General features: G+C 41.0%; 1 protein-coding gene across 2 annotated transcripts in view; it reads right to left on the reverse strand.

Annotated features, from left to right (window-relative positions):
* The window catches only part of TARS1 (threonyl-tRNA synthetase 1), a 143,705-nt gene that overhangs the window by 10,454 nt on the left and 110,378 nt on the right, over nucleotides 1-22,873 (reverse strand). For both annotated transcript variants that reach the window (XM_033933234.1, XM_033933225.1), the window contains exons 15-18: nucleotides 22,376-22,476; nucleotides 12,037-12,141; nucleotides 8,239-8,311; nucleotides 3,219-3,333 (exon numbers count right to left, since the gene is read on the reverse strand). In XM_033933234.1, the coding sequence (XP_033789125.1) occupies nucleotides 3,219-3,333; nucleotides 8,239-8,311; nucleotides 12,037-12,141; nucleotides 22,376-22,476 (394 nt within the window). The remainder of the gene's footprint in view (nucleotides 1-3,218; nucleotides 3,334-8,238; nucleotides 8,312-12,036; nucleotides 12,142-22,375; nucleotides 22,477-22,873) is intronic.

The following is a 22,873-nucleotide window of genomic DNA, read 5'->3' on the forward strand; positions in this document are numbered from 1 at the left end:
CATTCAGTACGACATACTGTATATGCAAAAACAGAGGAAATAAAGGTGAAGGTAAACACTTTCACATCACTGTATAACCTGGGAGATGAGGAGGCCGAAATATTGTCCAATAGTGACACCCAAAGGCCAGACTAAGGATATACATGTGCCTGAAAGAATATTTTAAAAAGTAAAAATACTAGCTATGGTCCAGATAGATAAAAAAGAAAGCTCATGTCATCATAACAAGATATCAGCCCTTCCAATATTGCTAATCTAGAAGCCCAGAAAAGGAACTTCTGGGCCAAAAATTTCTGATCTGGTAACAATATTAATCACCAAACAAAATGTCTTAAAAGAACATTTGTCTTGAAGTAGACCAAATTTATGGTTATAATACTTTTCATTGGACCAAGAATGAAAATTTGATCTAATTTTAAGACTTTAAGAGCATAAAAGATGCTTCTTATAAGAAGTTCTCAGCATCTACAAGAGGAAGACATAAGAACATAAGAAGTTGCCTCCACTGGGTCAGACCAGAGATCCATCGCGCCCAGCAGTCCGCACCCGCGGCGGCCCATCAGGTCCATGACCTGTCAAGTGGTCCCTGCCTCATCCTATAACCTATCACTACTTCTGTCCGTACCCCTGAATCCCCTTATCCTTCAGGAATTTATCCAAACCTTCTTTGAATCCCTGTAGTGTCTTCTGCCCTATAAACCTGAAAGCTTCATTTATTACATTAGATTTTCTTTATTCTTAATAAGTACAGTAAAACCTTGGATTGCGAGTAACTTGGTGCGAGTATTTTGCAAGATGAGAAAAATATTTTAACTTGATAAACGAGCAAGGTCTTGCAATACGAGTACGTACAGTAGAAACATAGAAAGATGACGGCAGATAAGGGCTATAGCCCATCAAGTCTGCCCACACTATTTACCCACCCTCTTAAGACCACTGACCCCCTAAAGTATAATTGTAATTATACTGTCACTCTACTGACCCGCTCATCCAAGTCCTAGTGACCCTATCCCTTGGCATGACCTCGTAGGGATCCCACATAGGTATCCCATTTGTTCTTGAAGTCTGGGATGCTGCGTGCCTCGACCACCTGCACTGGAAGCTTGTTCCAATGCTCAATCACTCTCTCCGTGAAGAAGTACTTCCTGGCGTCTCCACGAAACTTCCCTCCCTTGAGTTTGAGCGGATGTCCTCTTGTGGTCGAGGGTCCCTTGAGAAGAAAGATATCATCTTCCACCTCGACCCGTCCCGTGATGTACTTAAATGTCTCAATCATGTCTCCCCTCTCCCTACGCTCTTCGAGAGTGTAGAGCTGCAATTTGCTCAGTCTTTCTTCGTACAGGAGATCCTTTAGCCCCGAGACCATCCTGGTGGCCATCCGCTGAACCGATTCAATTCTGAGCACATCCTTACGGTAATGTGGCCTCCAGAATTGCACACAGTATTCCAGATGAGGTCTCACCATGGCTCTGTACAATGGCATCATAACTTCAGGTTTCCTGTTGACGAAGCTTCTCTTGATACAACCTATCATCTGCCGTGCTTTAGATGAAGCCTTCTCCACTTGAGTGGCTGCTTTCATGTCAGCACTGATAATTACTCCTAAGTCTCGTTCTGCCGTAGTCCTGGTTAAAGTTTCTCCATTCAGGGTGTAGGTTCTGCAAGGATTTCCGTTACCGAGATGCATGACCTTACATTTCTTGGCGTTGAAGCCCAGCTGCCAGATCAAGGACCAACTTTCTAAAGTACGCAGGTCTTGCTCCATAGCATCCTGTAGATTATAGCCGTTTACTATATTGCATAGTTTGGCGTCATCAGCGAATAAGGTTACCTTGCCTTGAAGCCCTTGAGTCAGATCCCCAATGAATATGTTGAAGAGGAGTGGGCCCAGGACTGAACCCTGTGGCACTCCGCTAGTCACCTCCGACATTTTAGAGAGGGTACCGTTAACCACCACCCTCTGAAGTCTGCCACTAAGCCAATCTTTAACCCATGCAGTTAGAGTCTCTCCTAATCCCATCGATTTCATCTTGTTCAGCAGCCTGCGGTGTGGGACGCTGTCAAACGCTTTGCTGAAGTCCAGGTACACGACGTCCAAGGACTCTCCTGAGTCCAGTCTTCTTGTTACCCAGTCAAAGAAGCTGATTAGATTGGACTGGCATGACCTACCCTTGGTGAATCCATGTTGGCTGGGATCCCGGAGATTTCCCTCATTCAGGATCGTATCTAATTTATATTTAATTAGTATTTCCATGAGTTTGCACACTATTGAGGTGAGGCTTACCGGTCTATAGTTCGCAGCCTCAGCCTTGCAACCCTTTTTATGTAGAGGAACGACGTTGGCTGTTTTCCAGTCCAACTGAACTTTCCCCGTACTTAGTGAGAGATTGAAGAGCACTGCCAACGGTTCCGCCAGAACATCTCTCAATTCTCTGAGCACTCTTGGGTGTAAATTGTCCGGTCCCATGGCCTTGTTTACCTTTAGCCTTGCCAGTTCGTTGTAGACGTCCCCAGGTGTGAACTCAAAATTCTGAAACGGGTCATCCACGTCTTGTTTTATCATCAACTGTGGTCCGTGTCCCGGTGCTTCGCAGGTGAAGACTGAGCAGAAATATTCATTTAGTAGTTCTGCTTTTTCTGAATCCGCCATCGCGTAGTTTCCGTCCGATTGTCTAAGGCGTACTATACCGTCTGTGTTCCTTTTCCTATCACTGATATACCTAAAGAAGGATTTGTCCTCTTTTTTAATGTATATACGCATGACAACTGAGCCAATGGTTCTTTTCTCTCTGACACTGCGGTAGTGTAGTGACTGTTCTAAATGAGCGAGGTCTTGCAATAGGTGTGTCACGTCATAGTGAAAGTCGTTCTACACAATAACCCTCATCCTCTCCCTCTCTCTCGTCTCCCTCACACCAGCTATGATTCTTTTCTAAAGTAAAGTGCAGGTTAATATATTTTTACTTTATACAGTACAGTATTTTGTATTAAAGTTTTTGGATGGGGAACGAATCGTCCGAGTTTCCATTATTTCTTATGGGGAAATTTGCTTTGATATATGAGTGTTTTGGATTACAAGCATGTTTCCGGAACAAATTATGCTCGCAAACCAAGGTTTTACTTTACTGGAAAAACAAAAGACAGAGATTCTGAAAAAATAAATGACATTTTTAAAAGATGACTGCTCCAAAGATTAGGTGCATCTTTGGTTTTGTTACCTAGAATGAAGTTATACTGGGCCAGCTGAGCATTTCTGATCTTCTTGTTCAGTGTGCAGCCTGGGTCCAGATCAACATCAGTCATAAATCCAGCTGCATGGAACTGTTCTCTGACCTACAGCAGACAAACGCAAGCATGTTTTAACATCCTAATGTCACATAGACTCTTGCCTTTCTCCACATTTAAATGTATACCCTTTTCCTTGCTCTCTTATTGCTCCATTCAAGTACATGTTACCACCAAGACCCACAATACAACTTTAAGCACAATTCTGCTCTGAGTCTTTTGTTGTGGGCATGTGTGTTTATGAAATGTTATAAGGAGATATGAAAGGCTTTTCTTATTTTAGAGTCTCCCCATGCATGTGCAGAAGCAGGGATTGCCAATTCATTCATCCAGGATTTGCCAAGTATACCAATAGTTTTGAACTGCTAGGTAGTGGTTACGATACAACACAAAAAAACAAAAAGAAGACCCAATGTTCCACAGTAAAAGCAATCCAATGATAAAAACAAAAAAAGACTGTGGATGTGGATGTTCTGGAAGATAATTTATTATTCGCTCTTCACAATAAAAACATAAAAATACAAATAAAAGTCTGAGTTTGTAGTACACGTGTGATTGTCCTACTGGACCCTACACGGTCTGTGTTTTGGCGAAACCGCCTTCCTCAGGGGTCCAGATGATGTATGAACTAAAAATAATGTATGTGTCTTTGAGCAGAAAAACAAAAATAGTGCTACTCTGCTTCTTTCAAGCCGTTTTCATTTTTCTGCTCAGATACGTACATTGTTTTTAGTTCATACTTTTATCTACATCATCTGGACCCCTGAGGGAGGCGGTTTTGCCGAAACAGGGACCGTGTAGGGTCCGATAGGACAATCACAAGTGTACTACAAACTCACGACTTTTATTTGTATTTTTATGTTTTTATTGTGAACAAATAATAATAAATTATCTTGCAGAACATCCACATCTACAGTCTTTTGTTTTTATCAATGGTTAGGGTATAGTCGTGTGACCTAGGATCAAGGTCTACCCATGGATGCATGCACCTAAAAAATAACACCATATCTCTCCTGGACAAAACTGTTATTTTCTCTAGAACTCATGTTTTTAGTTATTACCAAGAAATATCTGTTCCTACAGTAGCACATGGATACTCAGCAGGACATGAGAGAGCAGTTAGGCATGGGCAGTTGTGGTGGTTTTTGTAGCAAAAAATTTGTGGGACTGTTTGTAGCAAAAATTTTTACATAAACCAGGATTCTCAACCCAGTTCTCAGGTGGCATCTAGCCAATTAGGTTTTCAGGATATCCTCAATGAATATGCATAATATGCATGAGATGCATTGAATGGGGTAGTGCAAATGTATCTCTCTCTCATGCATATTCATCTGAATGGCTAGGTGTCTCCCGAGGACGGGACTGAGAACCGCTATTCTAAATCCTACTGTCTACTTCTGAGGACACGGTAGATAAAGCTTTGGCTAATATTTTGACAAAGCTGACATCCTTGAAGATTCATTTCATAAGCTCAGTAGAGGACGGGGTTGTTAGGTGCCATCGACTCAGATTTGAGCCCTAGTGTCTTGATGAATTACAGATCCAAAAATAAATTGGGCTTATAGCGCTTGATAGGGACACATTGATTAACTCACAGTAGTTCTGCTGGGGTTATCTGTAAACCTCCAGGGCTCAGTGAAAACTGAGCCACAAGTTTTCAAACTTCCATGTCACAAGATATTTTAAGTAGGATGCCTTTCAAACAGAAGTTGCAAACATTACATTAGGGACTTCTATTCCGCCTATACCTTGCAGTTCAAGACGGATTACAAAAGAGCCAACTGGACATTTCTAGTGAAGTTACAACAGTTTTTTGGGGGTTTTTTTTGGTTACAAGAGAGGAGAGATAGCTGGATTAATTCCGGAAGAACTTGCAACTTGGATATTAAATTGACTGTACGTTACTGTGTGATATAACAAATAGATTACAGTTAGAGTACAAATAAGATTATGTTACATTTCAGGGATCTGAATACTTGGTTGGTGTTTTGGGGAGGAAGAGATTATTTAAGTGGAGGTTTTGGGGGAGAATTTAACTAGGAGGAAGAGGAAGGGTTGGGTTAAGATATCTGGATAAATTTTTGAAAAGTTGGGTTTTGATTTCTTTTTGAAAAGTTTTGAAGTCACCCATTGCCGTCAACAGGTTGGAGATGGAGTGGTTAAGTTTTGCTGTTTGCGTCGCCAGTAGGTTATCAAACATCTTTTTGCGCTAAGTGCCCTTGAGTGGAGGGAAGGCAAAAGGTTCAGAGTTCTTCTTTGTCTTGAGGTGAGGATCTGATTTAGGCATTTGTTTAGATAGGGGGGGGGGGGCGAGCCGTTTAATGCTTTGAATAATAGGCAGTAGAATTTGAATTGAATTCGTGCTTGCATAGATAGCCAGTGAGAGTCTAGGAAGGCAGTTGTAATATGATCATATTTTCTCAGGGAGAAAACCCTGAATCCATGTTATGCCTACAAAACATCTTCTAGAAAATACATTTAATCTGCTTTATTGAGCACAGGATTTCTCTTGTAACTTTAAGCATGTAGAATTTTCTTGCTAAAATATTATCTTAGGGATGGAGCATCAGAAAATAACCAATTTAGTGGACTTTGATTTTAGGGCAAGTTGACATTACATTTTTACCTTTACCTTTCCTTCTGTAGGATTAGATTCTATTTTCCTGATTTAGCCCTAATATTTTCTTTCAAGTGGTATTATTTCACTTGTTAATGATTGTGAGTATAATACACATAGATCAATTGTATTTCCTCCATGTATTCTCTTCTGAACTAGTCATGAGAAAGGAAGAAATGGGAAAGATATAACTAATGCATAAGAAACAAAATATTATTCAGTAGAGAGGAAATTCTAGAGCATAAGCTGGGAATATGAGATTCTAAGGGTATAGACTCAGGAATAATATTAGAATATTTCTTCACAGAGAAGTTAGTGGATACATAGAATTGTCTCCCAGTTGAAGTAAGGGAGGTAGAAACAGTAACAGAGTTCAAAGAAGAATGGGACAAGCACAGAGGATCCCCTGACTACAAAAAAGAGAAAGGAAAGCAAGAGATCATGTGAGATCTATGGTATTGTAATAGAAATAAACTGAGCAAATGTGGTAGGCTTTATGTTCTTTATAAGCTATCTTTGGTGTCTTCAAAAGGAGTTTTATTGGCAAGGGGGAAATGGTATGAAATTCAAATACTGATCCTGTTCAGAAGGGCATTAACACTTTAAGCATGCCAGGACACACACCAAGCATGCGCTTCATGGGTCCAGATGTCCGACTCCTCAGAACATTAAGATATACCATACCAACTGTTGTATCCCACAAATGTCATCTAGGAATCATTGCGGCTTCAAAATATTAGCATTGCTACAGAGACATAGACATTATAAAGAAAGTGCATGGAAGATATCATGGGAATGGGTCAATGCACTGAGGAAAAAAGGTGAGTTTTCAGTGCTTTCTGGAATTGGAAGTATGTGGGTGTTTGTTGAAGTCTGCCCCGGGAGGTTGTTCCAGATTCTGGGCCCCTGAAACTCGAAGGTGGTCTCAAAGACAACATGCAACAGAACATCCTACAGCCTATGTTGGCACCCTACCCCAAATTCTTGTGAGTTCATGGCCGCCAGTTGCATAGAGAGTGGAATTGCAAGGTTTCTTCCTCGGCAGTGGGCTATCTGAGTCAAAGTTTACTGCACTGAATATTCTGCTTTGAGTCTGGTTCTGGAGGGGTGGGGAAGGAAAGGGGGGAGGGGACGGGTTGGGGTGTTGGATCTGTATCATTTGTATCTTGGTTGCAGTTGGTTGTATTCCATGATTGATTGTATTTGGGGGGTTTTTAAATAAAAATTGATTATACATGTTATTACATTACATTACATTAGGGATTTCTATTCCGCCATTACCTTGCGGTTCAAGGCGGATTACAAAAGGTTAATTTAAATAAAAAACAGAGTTACAATGATTAGCTAGAGAGGTAAGTTGTAGATCTTATAAACATTTAACGGGTTGTTGAGGGTGAGGTGGTTTGTAAAAGAATTAATAGGTGGTCATAGTGGAGGTTCTTTTGTTATTATTAGTGCAGTAATGGGTAGCTCAGATGTCAGTTTTAGAGTTACTAAGAGGTCGTGATGTTATTGATGCTTCAGGAATTTCTTGAAAAGTGTGGTTTTTATTTCTTTTCTGAACGTCCTGTAGTCTGGGGTGGTCATCAGAAGGTTGGAGATCTGGTTGTCCAGCCTTGCGGCTTGAGTGGCTAGGAGGCCGTCGTGTAGTTTTGTCCTTTTTACTTCCTTGATTGGGGGGGGTATGAATGGGGAGTGCGTTTTTCTGTGTCTGGTAGTGGGTGCTTGGATGATGCGATTGTTCAAGTATGATGGGCTGTCTCCGTGTAGGGTTTTAAATAATATGCAGTAGAATTTGAATTGGATTCTTTCTTGGATTGGAAGCCAATGTGAGTTGATGAAGGCTTCAGTGATGTGGTCATGTTTTCTCAGTGAGTAAATGAGTCTCAAAGCTGTATTTTGGATTGTTTGGAGTTGTCTAATCGTAGTTGCAGGGCAAGGAAGGAAGAGGATGTTGCAGTAGTCCAGTATACCTAGTATTAGGGATTGTACTATAAGTTGGAATTGTGTTCTTTCAAAGAATTTTATGTTATTATTATTATACATATTATACATATGTTCTTATAAGCAAATCTGTTATAACGACATTATACTGTACATCGCCTGCTACTGCTTCAAATACAAAATGAGATTGCAAGCCCTCTAGGACAGGGCTACTGTACCAAACTTTACTTGCCCTTCCAAATCCAAGCTTAAGGCATCACATCAAAAATCTAAAATTTAAGTAACCTAATTCTTTACGTTCACATGTCACAAGAAGAAAGCAATTTTAATGGATGGCAAACAAAGATATCAATCAGCTTTTGGGATAAAATTAACAAATCATCAATAAGTACCTTTTCGGCATATTCATCACAAGTTGGTCCTACTGGCACTACCATCACTTGCAGAGGAGATAGCCAGAGAGGCCTTAGGGGAAAAAGTACATGTATCAGCAAATTACATATTTAAAATTAAATTATTATTTGAAAATAAAGACATGTTAATCACAATACTCTAAAATTATTATTCATGAAACTTTCAGCTTCAGTCACAATTCCAGAGGTTTCTAGCACCCGCTTCTATTCTCTCTGTTTAGCCTAGGCAGTTTTTCCTCTTTCACTCTTAGTACAGAACTATCAGAAAGCTGAGCCTGAGGGAGAACAGGACTGATGCTAGGCTCAGACTACATCACTAAATATAAGGGAAGGAGAGGGGAAAGAAGTCACCACTACAGCATAGGCAACTTCCTCAAAATGCTTTTTCAAATACAGTGCCTTGTGAAATCTTTATATCCTTGTACAGTTTTTACATTTTGTGTTGATGGAAGCCCCTTTTGCAGCAATAGCCATGAATGGGACTGGGACTTGTATACCACCTTTTTGTGGTTACACATTCAAAGTAGTTTACATATATACAGCGATGGAGGATTAAGCAACTTGCCCAGGGTCAAAAGGAGCAGCACTGGGATTTGATTCAATAACTTCTAGGTGCTGAGGCAGTAGCTCTACCACTAGGTCATTCCAATTTTGCATAGTGGAATGGGTACAATTTTAACCCTAAATGTAACTCACCTCCATGAACTACTGAAAAAGCATGAACTAGATTGAGAATCCCCTTGGAATACCGGGGACCTATTGTTCACAGACCCTGGAAGGAGTGAGTCATCACTCAAGTGTAATACCTAGACAATGGACTTAGAGAGGATTCTTATAACAGGGAGCCTGGAACCCTTGAAAATGCATTTTTTCTGCTTATTTTATAAAGGTCACATAGGCACCCTTATGCCTTTGTAAAATAAGCACCTAGAAGGTGTATAAACAGATATGCACAAATTTATTCTTGCTCCAAGGCCGTATAAATATATGCATGATCACATGTAGAGTTCACGCACACATTACACAGAAACAGACACATGATGGCAGTTAAAGGTCAAATGGACCATCCAGCCTGCTCATCCACTATCTCTTTCTCTCCCTAAGAGATCCCAGATGCCTGTTCTACTCTTTCTTGAATTCACACATAGTCTGTCTCCACCACCTCTACTGGAAGATTACTCCATATATGTAATGTAATGTAATTTATTTCTTATATACCGCTAATCCGTTAGGTTCTAAGCGGTTTCCAGAAAATATACATTAGGGTGCATTAAAATTATAAGTAAGATAGGTAATTAGAAATTCCCTTACTGTCCCGAAGGCTCACAATCTAACTAAAGTATCTTGAGAGTAATAAAGAAGTGAAAAATAGAGATAGAGGAAAAGATAAGAAAATAAACATTCTGACAAGACTACGATCTAAAGGACTTTGGAAGGTTGAAGAGAGGAGAGATAGGAATAGATGCAGAAGGGAGGAACCGTTGAACAATAGAATTCTGGGGAAATTTAAATGATAAAAATAAAACAAAACAAGTGGCAAAACAATAAATGAGATTAAAATAATTCATAAACTGGAAAGAAAAATAAAAATAAAATCAAAACATAGTCTTCAATCCACGGTTTCAGCGTCAGTGATGGAGTGGAGCAAGTAAGTTTTTGGAGGAGCGATGACGTTCCCAGAAAAAGGGCTTCTTCAGGGGAGAGATTTGGTTGATAGTCCCAGGGATGCCCATGTTTCCTGCTATGCAATGGTCTCTTCCATGCATTCCTCCCCACGACATATTGCCTGTGCTCCAGCCGCTACCCTGATGGCTGCTCCAAGGAGACTGCTTCAGAAGAGGTTGATGGTGATTGTAGGAATTTCTCTGCTGCGGAAAAGCCGCCTGGTGCTGGTGCTGTTGGGGGCTGACAGGGGACCCCTGCTTTGCTGCTGCTGCTGAAGTAATGAGATCTGAGTCGAAAAGGGGCTACTGAAGCCGGGCATGTTCGCAGCGCACGGCTTGTGCGACACCGGCGAGAAACTCTGGAAAAAAGCCGGGCTAATGGACGATGGGATCCCAGGGTAGAAGTTCTCAGTCTCCGGGCCGGGCAAAGCGTTGATCTGGCCGCTGTCACCAGGGTTAGGTGCGCCGGAGACAGGAGGAGGCGGCGAAGAGGTCTGCACCGACCACAGGGTGCTGAAGCTGGACATAGGGGGTGAGGCGGAGCCTCCCAGGGCTGGGGGACCGGCCATCTTTTGTCTCGGCAGTTCGCTGAAGCCGGCGCTTCCTAAGCCTCCGCCGCCACAACTCAGCAGGTGATTCCCGGGGGGCTTCAGAGCGATCTTGGCTGTGGCCTGAAGATAGGCAGACGACGGCGGACGACGACACCACAATGGCCTCCATGCCGGAGAGCTCGTCGGCCGTGTGCAACAGCATCTTGTCGGGGCTGTTCAGCCTCAGCTCGCTGTTGTGTTCGGGTTTGGGCGACAGGTACTGCGGATTCAGGTGACTGAAGTTCCTCGGCTGCTGCGGAGACGATTTGCCACTAAACCTCAGTCGCTGCCAACCTCCGACCTCGACCACTGTAGAAGGCCACCAAGACCGTTGCATGCGGGCCAAACCGCCAAGAAAAGACAGTAGGCTCCAAATTTATAACAATAAGATCAATAAAAAATTAGAAAAAAAAAAAATTACAGGAGTGTAAATGTAGACAATAAAACCAAATTAAATAAGAAAAGAAACAAAAAACATAAACATAAACAAAGAAAACGGCGGGAGGTGCTATAACAGCAACCTAACCCGGCGCCATCTTGAAAAAAAAAAGTATTTCCTTAGATTACTCCTGAGCCTATCACCACTTAACTTTATCCTATGCCCTCTCTCTGGAGTTTATTTTCAATTTAAAGAGACACTTGCCTCATGCATATTTATGCCACATAGGTATTTAAATGTCTATCACATCTCCCCTCTCCCGCCTTTCCTCCAAAGTATACATACATATTGAGATCTTTAAATCTGTCCCCATACACCTTATGACGTATATCACCGACCACTTTAGTAGCCACCTCTGGACTGACTCCATCCTGTTTATATCTTTTTGAAGGTTTGATCTCCAAATTTGTACACAATAATCTAAATAAGGTCTCACCAGAGTCTTATACAAGGGTATCAATACCTTTTTCCTACTGGTCACCCAAGAATCCTTCTAGCTTTTGCCGTAACCTTTTCAACCTGTTTGGCCACCTTAAGATCATCACATACAATCCAAGTCCCGCTCCTCTTGTGTACAAAAGTTCTTCACCCCCTAAACTGTACCATTCCCTCAGGTTTTTGCAGCCCAAATGCATGGCCTTGCATTTCTTAGCATTAAATCTAACTGTAAAATTTCAGACCATTTCTTAAGCTTCACTAGGTCCTTCCTCATGTTATCCACACAATGCTTGTTTAAGTACATGCATTGTTTCAAAACACATATGTGAGTCATATGGTCTTATAAAAAGTTTCTTTTCCCCTATGCAGAAGAGGTTTTACACGTGGAAAATTATTTCTAAATGACCTTCTTAGTGTCCATTAGCAGACATGCAGAGGCAGTTGCCATTTGAAAACCAAGGAGTGTTGCCGAGAGGGCGGAGTTGAGAGGCAAATATAAAAACATGTCATAAAAGCTAGAATGTTGAGCATGAAGGAGTGCAGAGAAATATCAATAGGAGGAAGACATTAAAAACAAAAATAAAAGATGCAGACACTTTAAAAGCAGATAGGAGTAATTTAACTAGAATGCTTCCTCCCACTTTACCATTTTCCTCCATAGTTTTCAGTCAGAATGGCAATCATTCGTTCCACAGATCCCAGGATGGCACGGTGAATAATAACTGGTCTTCTCTTGTCATCACCATCATGACTGAAAAAAGAAAAAAAAAAAAAGGACATGTTATTTTTAGGGGTATGTTTATTTATTTATATAACTAAAGAAGTCCAGATATTTGCTTCACTTACTTGCTAAAAAGATGCGACACTAGAGTGTGACTTATTATCAATGACATCATATAACTAGCAGTTTTGCAGAAAACAAATACAATTTATTATCTAAATTAAAGTTCAAATTAGATGAACATTAGGTCAACAGCAATTCTTTTGTTTTTAATGACCTGCAGGAAACAGCAAAGAAATCAAGTTTCAAGTTTATTATAAATCAGATTGATCACTTATTCAGGATTCTAAGCGATGTACAAAACAATAAAATTACAAATTTCTGGCGGAAACAGAACAAACGAATAGAGCTAACCTGACAAAACATATTAAACAAAAGGAAAAGATGGAGAGAGAAATACAAATTGTTGATAGTAAATAAGACACGTATGGGGAAAAAAAACAATAGGAAGGGAGAGAGGAGTGTGCTTCAAAAAAGTTGGGAAATAGGATTCAATTGAGGCTCCTAATCAAGCTTTCTAGCTATTAAATGCATATTTAAAAAGAAAGCTTTTTAACTTGCTCTTGAATCTGTCTAGATTGCATTCTTCCCTTAAATAAATAGGGAGGGAATTCCATGTTTGGGGGGCTTTGACAGAAAAGATGAATTGTCGCCGTGTGTTAATGTTTTTGAGTGAGGGAACAACCAATAGATGTTGGTCGTTTGACCTCAGTAATCTTGTTGAGGTGTAGGGAATCAATAATTTATGAATGAAGGCGGGAGTTTTATAAAGAAGAGATTTGAGAGTCAGCAGACTCAATTTATATGTTATGCGGTGAGCAACTGGGAGCCAATGCGCTTTCTTAAGGAGAGGTGTCACATGGTCTAATTTCTTAGCTTTCATTATAAGTTTAATTGAAGCATTTTGGATAATCTGTAAACGTCTGGTTTCATTTTGGGCTATTCCCTTAAATAGAGCGTTGCAATAATCGATTTTTGAGATTACTAGTGAATGAATGAAAAACAAAACAGTTATGAAAATGTACTATTCTTGTGGTAATATGCTAAACAGTGCTATGCACCTTCAACAGTAGACATGGCAACTCTATTGAACTTAATGTTCTACTGGCAGGCAGCAAGGTGAATACAGTTCAGAGGATTACCATTGTTAGTTACAGCTAGGACAGAAATGAGAAACAAACTGTGCAAATTAGCTCTCTAGTAAAATAAAAAAAAAGGAAGTTTCTTCATAAGAACATAAGCTATGCCTCTGCTGGGTCAGACCTGAGGTCCATCATGCCCAGCAGTCCGCTCACACGGCGGCCCAACAGGTCCAGGACCTGTGCAGTAATCCTCTATTTATACCCTTCTATCCTCTTTTCCAGCAGGAAACTGTCCAATCCTTTCTTAAATCCCAGTACCATACTCTGCCCTATTACATTCTCTGGAAGCGCATTCCCGTGTCCACCACACGTTGGGTAAAGAAGAACTTTCTAGCATTTGTTTCAACTTTCAACTTTTCTGGATGCTCTCTTGCTGAGGAAAGTCAGGTCCTGTTTTCATCAGCGACATTTCTCTGTTCTTGTTCAATCTATTATCCTTTCACGGTTAGATTATTGTAATTCAATCTAAGTTTAACCAAGAATAGCCTGCAGAGACTCCAGTTAATTCAGAACACTGTGGCTAGGTTGATTTTCAGTAAGGGTAAATTTGAGCATGTAACGCTGCTGCTGGTTAAACTTCACTGGTTTCCGATATTTTCCAGGAGGCATTTTAATGTGCCTGCTTAACTTTTAAGATTCTATTTGACATGCTCTCTACTTGTTCCTCTCTCCTGGAACTCTCAAAAACTGAGCCTGGTTAAGACTATGCAAAAACTTAAACTGTCTTTTCCTTCCCTTAAAGGCATTGTTTCTATTGGTAAACAAGGGAAATCCTATTCATTTAAATTAACAGAAATATGGAACGATATTCCCCTAAGGTTAAGAGAATTAGGTTCACTTAAATCCTTCCGCAAAAAACTTAAAAACTTGGTTACTCTCAAAATTGTAAGTGTAAGTTTATTTCTTCAATTTTGGGGGTAAGTTATTGTATACCGAGTCGAGCTTTATTATATGAAAATGACTCTGTCTATAAATTCAAGTTTTAGTTTAATTTAGCTGAGACAGCAATTAGAGAAATATTAAAAATATGAAATGCTATTACAGAAAGAGGTGATATAATCTTCTTAAATATACATAATATTAGCTGACTCACTAATGTGTAGTAACCTGTAACAACCATCATTACTGAAGCAACATGCAATTTTCGATTTATAAAAAATGCTTAAAATGTATAAAACGAAACATGCAGTATTTCAGAAGCAATGAGAAAAATGGAATAAACTGAAAACAAAGAACAATTCCATGTAATAAGATATAGAGTCATTTCACAAATAATTCAAGAATATCATAAAGAAATAATCAATTTAATCAAGAATAAATAAAAAAAAACCTGCAAAAATAAAAACTAATAGAATAAAAAGGGAAATTAAATCAAAGTAAGCAGAAATGTGTTAATCTCATGGAAAGTTTTAACTGCCTTATTATAACAAGTAAAGGTAGACAAGGATCTTATCTCTACAGAAAGCAAAGAAGAACAAGAAGGAGCTAAGTAACAAAAAGAAGTTTGAAAGGTTTTCTTAAATTGTACTTTCTTAAACTTGGAAAAGATAGTAACTTGGATGAATAAGATGTAGTCTTGTAACAACCAGTCTGCTAATCAACTCTATCAAACAAAGGGAACTTAATCCATATAAAATCTTAAAATTATACATGCCAGCTTAAACATGACATGATCTTCAGTAGGCAATCACTGCAAGATCACATGGTATGGAGTGACATGATTAGATCATTTTTTTTTAAAGTTCAAATATTTTTATTAAGGGCTCCTTTTACTGTGACAGCGGTTTTAACGCGCGCTAAATTGCCACACGCGCTAGATGCTAACGACAGCATTGAGCTGGCGTTAAGTTCTAGCCATGTAGCGCGGGGTTAGCGTGCACTGCAATGCAGTACACGCTAAAAACGCTAGCGCTAAAAGGAGCCCTAAGTTTATAAAACAAAGGGCTCTTTTTACTAAGGTGCGCTAGCGTTTTTAGTGCACGCAAGATATTACCGCACGCTATGCGGCTAGAAATAATGCCAGCTCAATGCACGCACTTTTAACGATATTCTGGATCTGGCTCGTTCTTCTTCTGATCCTCTGATTAGAAACATAGAAACATAGAAAGATGACGGCAGATAAGGGCCATATAGCCCATCAAGTCTGCCCACACTATTTACCCACCCTCTTAAGTCTTCTGACCCCTTAAGTATAATTGTAATTATACTGTCACTCTACTGACCCGCTCATTTAAGTCCTAGTGACCCTATCCCTTGGCATGACCCCGTAGGGATCCCACATGGGTATCCCATTTGTTCTTGAAGTCTGGGATGCTGCGTGCCTCGACCACCTGCACTGGAAGTTTGTTCCAATGCTCGATCACTCTCTCCGTGAAGAAGTACTTCCTTGCGTCTCCACGAAACTTCCCTCTCCTGAGTTTGAGCGGATGTCCTCTTGTGGTCGAGGGTCCCCTGAGAAGAAAGATATCCTCTTCCACCTCGACCCGTCCCGTGATGTACTTAAATGTCTCAATCATGTCTCCCCTCTCCCTACGCTCTTCAAGAGTGTAGAGCTGCAATTTGCTCAGTCTTTCCTCGTACGGGAGACCCTTTAGCCCCAAGACCATCCTGGTGGCCATCCGCTGAACCGACTCAATTCTGAGCACATCCTTACGGTAATGTGGCCTCCAGAATTGCACACAGTACTCCAGATGAGGTCTCACCATGGCTCTGTACAATGGCATCATGACTTCAGGTTTCCTGTTGACGAAGCTTCTCTTGATACAACCTATCATCTGCCGTGCTTTAGATGAAGCCTTCTCCACTTGAGTGGCTGCTTTCATGTCAGCACTGATGATTACTCCTAAGTCTCGTTCTGCCATAGTCCTGGTTAAAGTTTTTCCATTCAGGGTGTAAGTTCTGCAAGGATTTCCGTTACCGAGATGCATGACCTTACATTTCTTGGCGATATCCCTAGATGCGGAGAAAGCGTTTGATATGGTTGAGTGGAATCATTTATTTTCCTCCTTGTCATGGTTTGGTTGTGGGTCAAACTTTGTACAGTGGGTCCGGCTCCTCTATACCAAACCTTTCTCCAGATTTCGGATCAATGATTCTTTATCTTCTCCGGTTCACCTTCACAGAGGTACATGACAGGGTTGCCCTCTATCCCCTCTTCTTTTTAATTTAGCTCTTGAACCTCTTTTACTGGTTATCCGTCAACATCCCCGTATACTGGGTGTTCAGGTAGGTTCTCTACAAGTCAAGACCTTGGCTTATGCTGACGACTTACTTGTATTCCTTTCCAAACCTGCCTCTTCTATTCCTATTTTACTTCAACTGGTTTCTGACTTCTCCTCTAGCTCTGGATACCGTATTAATTGGGATAAGTCTGAAATTCTTCCTCTTAACGATGTCACCTCTTTATCTGATTGTGGCCCAGTTTCCTTTCGTTGGGCGAGTTCCTCCCTGAAGTACCTTGGAACTCTCTTTCACCAAGACGTTGACACAATGATGTCCATCAATCTATCAGCCATAACTGCCAAAGTGGATGCTCTCTTGAGGAGATGGTCGCCTCTTTCTGTGACATGGTGGGGGAGGCTAGAAGCCATCAAAATGACCATTTCTCCGATCATTAACTATTATCTTTCTATGCTACCTAGATTAGCTCCCAAAACCTTTTATAAATCTATGGAGAGCAAGCTATCAGACTATCTTTGGTGTAAAAAATCTATCTTTGGTCTTAAATCATCCAAGGAGGAGGGGGGTATGGGATTTCCTGATTTTTTTCTCTATCATATTGCAGCATTGCTTCGCTACAGCTCGGTTTGGATTCAAGATTTGGATCTAAATAGTAACCACTCTGCCTGGATTCATATTGAACAACATCTCATTAAACCTATTCCATTATCTTGCTTACCATATATGTCTCCTTCCTCTCTTCCTTGTAAATCTATCTCTATTTCTGCGACTCTTCAGACAATACGATATTTTGATGAAATCTCTAAATCTGACAGAAGATGTACTTTATCTGCTCCTCTATGGTACAATTCCTTATTCACTATAGATAATTGTTTTATTCATTGGCATTCCTGGATTGATAAAGGAATATGGACCTTAGATCACGTTATGAACAAGGACACTCTCTTATCCTTCTCTCAGATTATGAACAAGTTCAATCTTCCCCCTTCAAAATTTTTTCACTGGCTTCAACTTTCACATTGCTTGAAGAAATGCTCTCCCTCCATTTTCTCCTTCTCGCAAATCTCCCACTTCCTCACCTTGTCTCAGCAGGGATTTCTTCTAGGACATTCGACCTCTATTTTTTATAAAGCACTCAGAGCTTATCTTTTTCCTAGATCTATTAGGACCACCGGCACTTGGGCGACCTTTATCTCTTGGCACGGTTCTGACAGAGATTGGGAACGGTACTTCAGCAAAACTGTTCGACCTACCGCCTCTGCTAGTTTATCACAATCTCTATATTTTCTAGCTTATCAAGTCTTTTGGACACCTTCCAAAATGTTTCGCGCCGGTCTTAGGGACTCCAACCTCTGCTGGCACTGTTCTGCTGCACTGGGAGATCTTTACCATATGATTTATGCCTGTCCTATCATTAGCTCTTTCTGGACTAGAGTTTGGGGTATTATTCGACGCCTATTACCTATTACATCTGATTTTACTTTTGATATTCTCCTTTTTAGAGATTTAGCGGTGCTGGACCCACTTACCTCCAGTCAATACTCTCTCCTTAATATATTGATTGCCCTTACAATACAGATGATCCTCCACAACTGGAAATCTGCTGATACTCTTAATATTGTGTTCTGGTGGAATACAGTACTCATGATTCATCTTTATGAGACTAAAGCGGCTGAATACTCTAATAGGTCGCTGACCATATCTCGCATTTGGGAACCTATACAACATTTCTCTATTTAACCGCTGACATTCCGGTGAACTCCATTGAGTTTTCCTGTGCTCTACTCTTATTATATATCATCGTTTGGATGTTGATGCCCGCCCCTTTCTTTCTTTCTTTCCCTCCTTCCTTTTCCTACTTTTCTTCTTCTCTTTCATGCACATTATCTCTTCACAACATGTACCTAATTTTCCTTTCTTATCCACTCTTATTCCTTTCTCCTCTCTAGGATTCTGTTACAATCTGCAATGAGGTCTTTCTTCGTACCTTACCAATACTGTTTTGAATATGATGTATAATAATGTAAGCCATTTTTCTCTCCATGTTTATGATTTGTCATTTGATCTCACTGCATTTATTACTGAATATATTATGTGTTTTGTGTTGTCTTTGAAAATCAATAAACACATTTGAACACAATAAAAAAAAAACAACATCCAAAATGTGGCCTAAATCGGTACTTGGTCGATCAAAAAGCCAGATCATCCAAGTACCGATAATCAAAGCTGGTTTTAGACATATCTAAAATCAGCTTAGGCCTTTCCCCTGCCTCTAAACGCCTAGAACGAAAAGAGGCGTTTTTAGAGGAGGGGAAAGGGCCGACCTAGACTTAGTCGTACAGCAAGTAAACAAAAATCTTGAGCAGGTTGCCCAGTCAGAACTTATACGTTTTGACTTAAACCAAGTCAAAACACGTATAAGTTCCGAAAAGGGGCTGCTGAGCTGATCGCGGCTGCTGCGATCATTAAGTGGCCCCAGAAACCTGCCCACCCCCCATCGCAACGATTGCAGCAGGAGAGATGCCTCATCTCCCCTGATGCAATTGCGATTGCCCCACTCCCAAACTGCCGTGACCCATGGCAGGAGAGATGTCCAATCTCTCCTGCTGCGGTTCGTGGCAGTTCGGGGGAAGGGGTTATTGCGATCACAGCAGGAGAGATGCCCAATCTCTCCTGCCACGATCCACCTCCCACCCCTGAACCAATACCGGCAGGAGGGAGTCCAACCCCTCCTTCTGAGACATGAGCCCTGCGACTCTCCCCACTCCCTTAAAATACGGGCAGGAGGGATCCCAGTACCTCCTGCCCATGGCGACCCCCCTCTAAAATACGGGCAGGAGGGAGCCCAACCCCTCCTGCCCACAGCGACACGACAGATTCCTCGACCTACGCTTGAGGGGCTCATCTCGATGGTCTCCGTACTCAAGGCCATTGGTCCAGCACGGATCGTCAGTGTTACATTAATCTGTTGTAACTCAGAGCAATCTTCAATGCTCTCAAAGCTTTTCAACATCTCCTTCACGACCAGGTAGTCGTTATTCGGTCAGACAACCAAGTCGCCATGTACTAAGTCAACAAGAAGGGAGGAACCTGATCTCTCCTTCTTTGTGAGGAAGCTCAAAAGGTGTGGGGCTGAGCAATCCATCACAACACCTTCCTGAAGGCAGTCTACATTCAAAGAGAAATAAAAACTGTCTGGGGACAAATTGAGTCGTCTTCTGCAATCTCACGAATGGACACTCAATTCTTCGCCTCTTCATCACATTTTTTCTCAGTGGGGAACTCCTCAAATAGATCTCTTTGCATCTCCCCACAACAACAAACTGCCTCAATTCTGCTCCAGGATATACTCCCCTCATCGCCTCGAGGCAGATGCTTTCCTTCTGGAAAGGACGAATCAGTTTCTCTATGCGTTCCCTCCATTCCCTCCGATTCTCAGGACTCTTGTCAAACTCAAACAGGAACATGCCACCATGATTCCAATAGCTCCTCGGTGGCCCAGACAACCCTAGTATTCCATTCTACTTCAACTCAGCAGCAGGGAGTCTCTACTTCTACCAGTATTTCCCTCTCTGCTTACACAGAGTCAGGGGTATTTCCTTCATCCCATCCTGCAGTCTCTACACCTGACAATTTGGTACCTCTCAACCTAACTGCCATTCTACAATTTTCTCAATCTGTACAGGACATTTTAGAGGCTTCTAGGAAGCCTACCACTAGACAATGCTACAATCAGAAATGGAGGAAGCTGACCACTAGACAATGCTACACTCAGAAATGGATTAGATTATCTGCTTGGTGCACCATTCATCACAAGGAGCCTCAATCTACCTCCTTGTCTTCAGTTTTGGATTACCTGTTCCATTTATCTCAGTCTGGCCTCATAGCCACTTCAATTCGAAACCACCTCAGTGCAATTGCTGATTTTCATCAGCCTATCGAAAGGAAATCCCTTTCTGCTCATCCTGTGGTTTCCAGATTTACGAAATTACTTTTCAATGTCAAACCACTTCTCAAACCTCCTCCAGTGGTTTGGGATCTCAATGTTGTTCTTGCTCAATTGATGAAGCCTCATTTTGAACCAATGGCTCATATTAAATATCTCACTTGGAAAGTGGTTTTTCTCATTGCTCTTATGTCTGCTCGCAGAGTCAGCGAACTACAAGCTTTAGTAGCGGCCCCATCTTTCACAGTATTCCATCATGACAAGGTGTCCTCCATACTCATCCTAAATTCTTACCTAAAGTGGTTTCAGAATTCCATCTCAACTAATCAATTGTACTTCCAGTGTTTTTTCCAAAGCCTCATTCTCTTCCTGGAGAAACAGCTCTTCATACTCTGGACTGTAAGCGTGCTTTGGCTTTCTACTTGCAACGCACTCAACCACATAAATCTGCTCCTCAACTTTTTGTCTCCTTCAGTCCAAACAAGTTGGGACATCCGATTTCAAGCACACCATCTCCAAATGGTTAGCGGCTTGCATCTCTTTCTGCTATGCTCAGGCTGGACTGCATCTAAAGAGCCCATAAAGTCAGAGCCATGGCAGCATCATTAGCTTTCCTTAGATCTACTCCTATTGAGGAAATCTGCAAAGCTGCCACTTGGTCCTCGGTTCATACTTTCACCTCTCATTATTGTCTGGATATTTTTTTCAGACGGGATGGCCATTTCGGCCAAGCGGTATTACAAAATTTATTCTCCTGAATTACCAACACTCCCACCATCCCATTCTGGTTAACTTGGAGGTTACCCACATGTTGAGAATAGGCTGCCTGCTTGTTCTGGGATAAAGCACAGTTACTTACTGTAACAGGTGTTATCTAGGTACAACAGACAGCTATTCTCACCACCCACCCACCTCCCCTGGTTGGCCTTTCTGCTAGCTATATGAACTGAGGAGACGCACGCCCTTGCATGGGTGGGAAGGCATTCGCGCATGCGCAGTGCGGCAGTTGCAAACTTTCTAAGTTCTGCAAGTAAATCAGCTTGTGAAGCTGTCTGCATCAGGGCTCTATGGATGATGTCACCCACGTGTTGAGAATAGCTGCCCGCTGTCCCTGGATAACACCTGTTACGGTAAGTAACTGTGCTTTTTCTGCCTAAGTTATTGGTGGATTCACACATATTTTATAACCTCTTCTCCTTGAAATACTGTTTTATGCACAAAATGCTCCCCCCCTTCCCAAGACAGACAAAACAAAATATTACCTATACATAAAGCAGTTGAAGGCAGAACATTACACATATTTCAACCCTATGTAACCACAGTTTGTGCCATATACTCTGTTCCATGGCATTACATTCTATCTAGTGTTTCTCAACTTTTTAAGTAACAAGTACTACCCAACTTTCTCATAATTTGCTAATATTGTAGGTGGATAATGCCAATACCATGAAAAGCATATCACACCAAAATTTTATTCATAATTTTTAAAGATGGAAAGAGACACAAAGGACGGTGAAAACAGGAGGGTACAGCCTAACCCTACCTCATTACATCCCATCAACAAATTTTGTAGAAATCAAATCTATGCAGCTACCAAAACCAGTGATGATGTTGCCCAGATACTAACTAACCTACCAGCATCATTCTAGTTTGATTCAAGGTACTGCTAATCCTAATCCACTCAAACTGCCACACACGTATCATACTAATAGGTATAAAGTGAAAATAACATGAGTAGCTGAAGGATGGATTTGGAAAGATTTTTGTTCTACAAATTTAAGTTAAAGGTACATTTAAAAAAATGCATCATAAATAAAAATACATTAAGCCAAAACAGAAAGGAGATGCAGGAATAGATGATTCCTTCATTTAAGAGGATCAATGCAAGAAAAAAGCAAAGCACAGAAAGATATTCACAGAATGTATATATTTCTACCTCACGTAAGTAAGATTGAATCTGATTGGTAGCTGAAAGTCTAGCTGGATCGTAGCGCACTGGTGGTATCGGCCAATGGCATCCTTGATCTGAATGTCAATCTGAAAGAAAAAAAAAACCTTACAGTGCAAACATGCCATTATTAATTTAATCAGCGTTAACATTCAAATGTTATTAGTTCGAATGAAATCATTTTACTACCAATAGTGTACCATGAGTTCAAAAATCCTTTCTGCTCATTCAAAAAGGAAGCCAGCTTCCAGAACCATCTGACAGCTCTTGGTGCCATTCTTTCTGATTACGTACACTACTGCCATACTGTTGTCCAACACCACCTGAAGTGCCAGAACGTGCTGATGCACAAACCTGAGCACCATGGTGACAAGGCAACTTATAGTCCAACATGCCTCCTTAAACAACCTGGTTGACAGTGGTTTCTTGGGTCTTTCAAACTTGCACAAATGCTGAGAAAGTTCCAGGAGGGAGATATAATCCTCT

Source organism: Geotrypetes seraphini, chromosome 1, assembly GCF_902459505.1.
Source record: "Geotrypetes seraphini chromosome 1, aGeoSer1.1, whole genome shotgun sequence".
Classification (NCBI taxonomy): Eukaryota; Metazoa; Chordata; class Amphibia; order Gymnophiona; family Dermophiidae; genus Geotrypetes; species Geotrypetes seraphini.